Consider the following 7,199-nt stretch of genomic DNA (forward strand, 5'->3'; position numbering starts at 1 on the left):
TGGTTTTAAAAAAAAAAAAAAAAAAAAAATTAAAGCACCCTGGTTACAGTCCCCAGTCCAACTAAAGCTATATGCTTAAATCACAGTAAGTCCAAGCCATAAAGATTGATTGACACATGAGAGCAATCAAATAAGGAACATCAGAGATGATACATCAAAAAATGAAAGTAATCAAGTAAATGATATATTAGAAGATCAAAAAGGTGTGTGTAACAAACTAAGAATAATCTATGTACAATTTTAAGTCAAATAAGGAAGCAAAAAGGTTACCTCGACGCCAGTGTTTTCCTTCCACTAACCTCCCCGGCTATTCTCAATCTTCTGCTGTGCAACATACTCCCGTACTTGTGCAGATTTAATTCTCATACCAGAAATTACCTCTTCAGTGGCATCAATAATTTGTTTAGGCAAGTGAGTTTCCAAATAATCAAACCACTCCCCAAGTGTCATCTTCTTCAAATCTGGCGCCTCCTCGGCCTTACGACGGATGTCCTCACCATGTGAATCTCTCCCATCAGCAACCTTTTCGCAACCTTCTGAAATAATACACACATCTTCGTTTTCATCTCGATCACAGACCACTTGAGGGCTAGACCCACTACCGGCTTCTTCAACATGCGCATTATTCTTACCTTCTCCATCGTCAACCAGTTTATTTTCTCCTAAGCTCTTCTGCTCGACGCTTTCACTATGTTCCAATTTTATAACTGTACCACAATCGGGTGGTGGCTCATTTTGCAATTTCTTCCTTCCCCTAGTTCCCGCTCTCGTCTTTTTTGCCCCAGCCTTTAGTTCACCACCCAGACATGGGTTCTCCGGAACATTCCCAAGAACAGAATCTGTGGCCACACGTACAGTGCTGTTCGCTTTCCTGGTGCTTCCTCTAGTAATTTTTGTGCTGGGTTCATTTTCCACATTGTTCACATTCTCTGACCCTCTTACCAAATCTAAATTCTCCTCAATTTTCTTGCAATCCGCTACTTGGTTAGTAATTTCACATTTCACACCCCTCCTCTTCCTCGGCCTTAAACATCTTCCACTCTCTAACGTCGCCTCATTAAAAACCCCAAGTACGCTTACCTCTCCCACAGCCTTTCCTCTTCGACCCCGAGTTCCTGCAACTGATCCCACGACATTGGAACCTGTACACTTCTCCGCAGCTTTCCGCCTAGGGTTTCGCTTCGATCGACACTCTTCATTACCGTTTATTCTGACCAAAATCGAGGTCAACTCGCCGCATTTAATGGTGTCGCCGTCGCTTAGAGCGACGGCATCGTGTGGAGAAAGCTTGGCATCGTTAACAAAAGTACCATTTGAAGAATCAAGGTCCCGAAGCATCCACTTGCCTGATACGGACTCGGATTCGATAGAGAGGTGCTTGGTGGAGATGGCAGCGTCTTTGATAGCGACGGAATTACCCCGAACAACGCGACCGATCCGAATCGTCGTTCCGGGTGGAAAATGTAGGGTTTCACCCTCGCGAGGTCCTTGAACCATGATGAGAGTAATTGCAGAGGATTCCATTGCAAAGAAGTGAAGAAATGCCTCGTAATTGAATTGAGAAGGTCTTCGCCAAATTGATGATTCTAAGACGGGAAAATTAGAAATGGAAATGGAATTGGGACGAGCGCTGTTCCTCAGTTTGAAGTTTGGCTTCCCCTCCAATTCCACTTCTCTTTGCCCTGCTTTCAGCGCGATGTGTTTGAATTTCAGCCCACTGGAAAATAACACACACGACCATATTTAATGGTATGTTTTCTTTTTTAAACACCGCCTAATTACAAAATTTTAATCCGTTTTCATTATTTAAATTATCCGTGATTTAATTAATTTTGAACCCGGGTGTTTAGGTATAGTGGTCAATTTTAGTATAACCCAAATCATAGAAATAGAACCCAATTGAGCCCAAAATAGGAAAAGGCCCATAATGAGAAAAAACAGAACCCAATTGAGCCCAAAATAGGAAAAGGCCCATAATGAGAAAAAACAGAACCCAATTGAGCCCAAAATAGGAAAAGGCCCATAATGAGAAAAAACAGAACCCAATTGAGCCCAAAATAGGAAAAGGCCCATAATGAGAAAAAACAGAACCCAATTGAGCCCAAAATAGGAAAGGCCCATAATGAGAAAAAACAGAACCCAATTGAGCCCAAAATAGGAAAAGGCCCATAATGAGAAAAACAGAACCCAATTGAGCCCAAAATAGGAAAAGGCCCATAATGAGAAAAAACAGAACCCAATTGAGCCCAAAATAGGAAAAGGCCCATAATGAGAAAAAACAGAACCCAATTGAGCCCAAAATAGGAAAAGGCCCATAATGAGAAAAAACAGAACCCAATTGAGCCCAAAATAGGAAAAGGCCCATAATGAGAAAAAACAGAACCCAATTGAGCCCAAAATAGGAAAAGGCCCATAATGAGAAAACCCTAGCAGGAATAAAGTCGCCCAAATACAACCCATTTTGCAATGGAGTCCACAGAGGAAGCCATTTCCGCCCCTCTCTCGCCCTTCACCGACCCTTGTTTAGGAACGCATCCGCCACCACCCTAATATCAATAATTCTAAATAATAATATTCCTCTTTTTTATTATTTTTTATTTTCCATGTAATAAAATTCTATTCCTAACAACGAATCATTTTTTTTCTTTTTTTCCTTTTTAACAAAAAACCAGCCAATCTCCTCAGCAGTTTCTTATTGTAGAAAAATATAAACTCAGATTTAATTTCCATAATAATTTAAAAAAGTTTTTAAAGACAAAACGGATTTATTTTATTTTTATTTTGTCATTTATAAAATAATCGATTTTGTTTTTGGGTTCCGCCTTACCTCTCTCTCTATCTCTTTTCTCTTCTCTCCTTGCTGCTCCGTCTTCGACCTCCTTCCCTATTTCTCTATTTTCTCTACTTCTCTTTCCATCTCTGTCTTCTTCCCTTTCTATCTCTCTCTCTCTCTCCCTCCCCCAAGACGCTCTCAGCTTCCATTGCCCTTTCTCGCACCTCTGCCAGTTCTTCAAGGTTTGTATGCTCAGTTGATCTGCACGATGTCGTATCGAATATCGCCCATTTGGATTTTTCTTTTCCCCGATTTTTGTTCTGCTTGTAGGGTTTTAATTTGATCGGGGTTTTTGCTTCGGATTGCTTATCTGCGATCATCGCCTATAATACGGACAATTACTTCCTTTCTTTTCTGGGTTCATGATTTTCTGCGCCTGTCGTATTTTTGAGGTTTTGATGCCCTTTACTTTGCTTCTCGGGGACATCTTTTTCTTTTGAGATTTATGTTTGCCTTAATTATTGATTAGCTTTCTGAATCTTTCAACTTTCGGAGTGTAATGGTCTATCGTTTATACCAGGTAGGTTTTTTTTTTTTTTTTTTTCGTTTACACAGCTGTTAGAAGTTGGGTCTGTTTGGTTTCATTTGAAACAGAAATTATGTAAATAATTATGATTTTTGGGAATTGCATTGTTTGAAGGGTGATAAAACTGATATTGGTGTTGTACGGTCTTCCTTTTCAATTTTCAATGCACGACCTGCTTTGTGAATTTTACATTCGTTGCATCTACTATGTATTGGTGCCAAACTGGATTTTATTCCGCTGCGGAAGGATTGACTGTATGTGTTAATTGTCATTGCTTTCGTTTTTTTGATCTCTCGTGGTGTTTTGCATCATTCAGTGAGAGGAGAGGAGCAGGTTCTGAACAAAGTTCTTTCTTCTGAGAGGAAGATGGCTGGTGCTGTTAGTGAAGAGGCTTTAGGGATGAGGTCCGTGGAGAGTTTTGCAAATGGGCATCACAGTCAGTCTGGGGAAGCATTGGCTGAATGGAGGTCTTCCGAACAAGTGGAAAATGGAACACCATCGACTTCACCACCATACTGGGATACTGACGACGAGGAGGAGGCTGGTATGCTTCTTTCATACCTAGGTTTGTGAGGTGCTTTGCCTGACAGTGACATTCTTCTAGAAATCTCTTAATTAAGCCGGGACTAATGCATAGATCAGGGAGGATATTATTCTTAGGAAATTGATCTGAAATATTATTGACCCTTTGGACTGCTAACGATGGCACAATGAACTTTGACGTATTTAATCTGCATGGAAATGTATCAATTGGTGTTTCGTATCAGACATGTACATGACCTGAATCTTAGGTTAGCTCCTTGGAGTAAAATTAGAAAGTTAATTCAGTTTCCCTTTTTAATGTTTACTCTATGTATTATGGTCTTCAGTGACAACTGTTCTGGTTGTATTGTTTCAATAATTTGATTCTCGGATGGTTGGATCTACATTATGTCTTCATACTATGAAAATATATACTTATCTTTTTCTCCTATTTCTTTGTAGGACCCAAACCATCAGAATTGTATGGAAAACATACATGGAAGATAGATAAATTTTCTCAACTTAACAAACGAGAACTTCGAAGTAATGCTTTTGAGGTTGGGGGCTACAAATGGTATGTGGATGAGGATATCTATGAAACAAATTTTCTATCCCTTCCGGAAGGTTTAAAATTTTATGATTTCCTTGTTTGTATGTCTTGTGCATTTTTTTCGTGGAATTCCTAGCCGATATCTTCACGTCTTTCTGCTTACATGCTGACTTTTTATCCCTTCATTTCTGGAATGATCTTTTCTCTGGGATGATATATCTTCAATCATGGACTTATGCTTTGTTCTTAGTTTCTCTTCTTGGGGTTCGATCTGACTAATTTGGTAGTGGAAAACTAAAGCTAAGAACTGTACTGTGTGGTATAAATGAGAAAATTTTCATGCCATGTTTTAATATCACCTATCCATTTATGTCTGTATCTTGTAGGAATGAGTCATGTGCATTGTTGTTGGAACTTGGTCCCCCACCATCCTTTATGTTTGATAAGCTATGCAATCTTGTTGCAGGTACATTTTAATTTATCCTCAGGGCTGTGATGTCTGCAATCATCTCTCTCTGTTTCTTTGTGTCGCAAATCATGACAAACTCCTTCCAGGTACTATCCTGTTTGAATTGTATTTATTAAGTACTACCCTTGTTTTCAATTTGTTTAATTACCTTGGATATCTTTCCCTTGCAAAATAGGTTGGAGCCATTTTGCACAGTTTACAATAGCAGTGGTGAATAAGGATCCAAAGAAATCAAAATATTCTGGTAGGTTTTGTTGCATTGCTTTTCTAGTTTTTCTTGTTACAACTTAGCATAACGTGTGAAATTAAAAAAAAAAAAAATGGACAGATACGTTACATCGGTTCTGGAAGAAAGAACATGACTGGGGATGGAAAAAGTTCATGGAGCTTTCAAAAGTACTAGATGGTTTTATTGACGCTGACACTCTCATAATAAAGGCACAAGTTCAAGTGATTAGGTAATTTCTAGTCATGGTTTATAATCTTTGTTTGCCGATAGATTCTTGCAATTTCTGTGTGATGTTCTATTTTCCTTGTTTGCTAGTTTTTCATGTTATGTTTCCATTAGTGATCAATGAACTTTCTGTTTTATCAATGAATTTTTGAGATGCAAAGTCCATAACACGACAAGGTCCAAATGAAGAAGTTTCAGTTCTTTGAGTGTATTTTAGGCTACCTTCTTATTACACACACCTTTTATTTTCATTTTTCCAGTTAGTTAAATGAATTTGTTAACTTATTTATCTATTCATATTTTAGACTACCATATACTGGCCTCAGTTCAATGGGGATGTTTACGTTTTCAGTGGCCTTGCTCTTTCAAGATGATACCTATGACTATTGAGTTGTCAAATATGTTTGCAATTTCATGCTTTTGATTTTTTTTTTTGTTGTTTTTGCAGGGAGAGAGCTGATCGGCCTTTTCGTTGCCTTGATTGTCAGTATAGGAGAGAACTTGTTAGAGTATATTTGACTAATGTTGAGCAGATATGTCGGCGTTTTGTGGAAGAGAGAAGAAGCAAGCTGGGGAAGCTGATAGAGGATAAAGCTAGATGGTCAAGGTAGTATTTGTTCTCCATGGTTTATCAGCTCTCTAAATTATATTAGGAGAATTTATTGGAAGTACCATCTAGTAAACGAAGTGTCTGGAATCTATTCTTTGGACCTTTCATTGTTCTTGAATCTTCTATGAGTTTGTAAAGGACAGTATCATGAATAGGAAAAATTATATTCCTAAACTTTGGGGGTTGTATCAATCAAAACCCCAAGCTAATAATTATATCAATTTAAACCCTAAACTTTCATAAGTGGTTCAATTTAGACACTTAGAATTTTGTTTCATAACCGTTAATGAATAACTTTCACACATGTATAAAACTTCTTTAGAGACAATGATTAATGTAAATTAGAGAGAAATGCGAGAAATAAAAGATTAATATATAAACTAGACATGTACTAGGAAAATCTTAAATAAGACATCCCTTTCATGAAAAAGCAAATAGAAACAACAGAAATGATGATTCGCTGGAGGATATACATTATCATTTTATGAATTAATCAGTGCCGAATAGAATACATTGGTGGAAAAACTCCAAACTAGCGGCCCAAATAGGGAGACAGGACATATCCCTGTCCCATAGTCAACGAATTTGGTTAAACCTAATCTTAATTTAAGAGTCCTGCCTTTTTTTCCCCTTCTAAAATGAAGAAAAGAGCCCTCTTATGTTCTAGTCAATTTAGCTCTCCTGGAGCAGCATGGGCTAGCAGGGAATAGCCTCTCTTCTTGAAGGTCAGACTCAAATGTAAATTTGATGATAGCTCATTAAATCTTTGTGAAAAAGAGGAGGAAGCGTTGGATCACATCTTTGTTACTTGTTCATTTTATTAGACCTAGTGTAATACTTCTCTTCAAGCTGCTAACGACAATTAGGGTACCACCCCTCGATAAAGGACTTCTTTGTGCAAAGTATCTTTCATATGGAGATTTCCAAGAGGAAGACCTTCTGGAGGCTCTTGGTGGCGGTGCTTCTCTGGGCCATTGGTTGGAAAGGAATAAAAGAAACTTTGAAGATATGTTTTCCACTACATTAGATTTCTTTTAAAAGTCGTTATTTGAGTTTCTAGATGATGTAGTCTCTTTCAGAGCTTTTGTAATTATGATCTTTGATGTCGAAGTCAGTTGGAGAGTTTCTGTAACCTCTATGGCTATGGAGGTTTCCTCCTTTTCTTCCTATTACCTTCACTGTAATACTTAGTTTCTTTCTTCAAAGGAAAGAAAAAAAAAAAAAAAAAAAAAAAA

The 7,199-nt window shown here is 37.9% G+C and overlaps 2 protein-coding genes across 4 annotated transcripts in view; one reads left to right on the plus strand and one right to left on the minus strand.

The window, feature by feature from the left end:
* Positions 1-170: 170 nt before the first annotated feature.
* Positions 171-1,717, minus strand: LOC111431894 (FHA domain-containing protein At4g14490-like). Its single transcript, XM_023068614.1, has one exon. It carries the CDS (start codon positions 1,522-1,524, stop codon positions 295-297), a length of 1,230 nt encoding a protein of 409 aa, XP_022924382.1. The 5' UTR covers positions 1,525-1,717; the 3' UTR covers positions 171-294.
* A 1,102-nt stretch (positions 1,718-2,819) lies between these two features.
* Positions 2,820-7,199, plus strand: part of LOC111431892 (MATH domain-containing protein At5g43560-like) — a 9,989-nt gene continuing 5,609 nt past the window's right edge. The window contains exons 1-7 of one of the 3 annotated variants that reach the window (XM_023068611.1): positions 2,820-3,015; positions 3,676-3,924; positions 4,344-4,455; positions 4,898-4,986; positions 5,076-5,144; positions 5,229-5,358; positions 5,803-5,961. In XM_023068611.1, the coding sequence (XP_022924379.1) occupies positions 3,726-3,924; positions 4,344-4,455; positions 4,898-4,986; positions 5,076-5,144; positions 5,229-5,358; positions 5,803-5,961 (758 nt within the window). In that variant the 5' untranslated portion in view covers positions 2,820-3,015; positions 3,676-3,725. The remainder of the gene's footprint in view (positions 3,016-3,675; positions 3,925-4,343; positions 4,456-4,897; positions 4,987-5,075; positions 5,145-5,228; positions 5,359-5,802; positions 5,962-7,199) is intronic. The other 2 variants (XM_023068612.1, XM_023068613.1) reach the window with 2 other exon arrangements.

The sequence above is a fragment of the Cucurbita moschata genome, unplaced genomic scaffold (assembly GCF_002738365.1).
Source record: "Cucurbita moschata cultivar Rifu unplaced genomic scaffold, Cmos_1.0 Cmo_Scf00037, whole genome shotgun sequence".
Classification (NCBI taxonomy): Eukaryota; Viridiplantae; Streptophyta; class Magnoliopsida; order Cucurbitales; family Cucurbitaceae; genus Cucurbita; species Cucurbita moschata.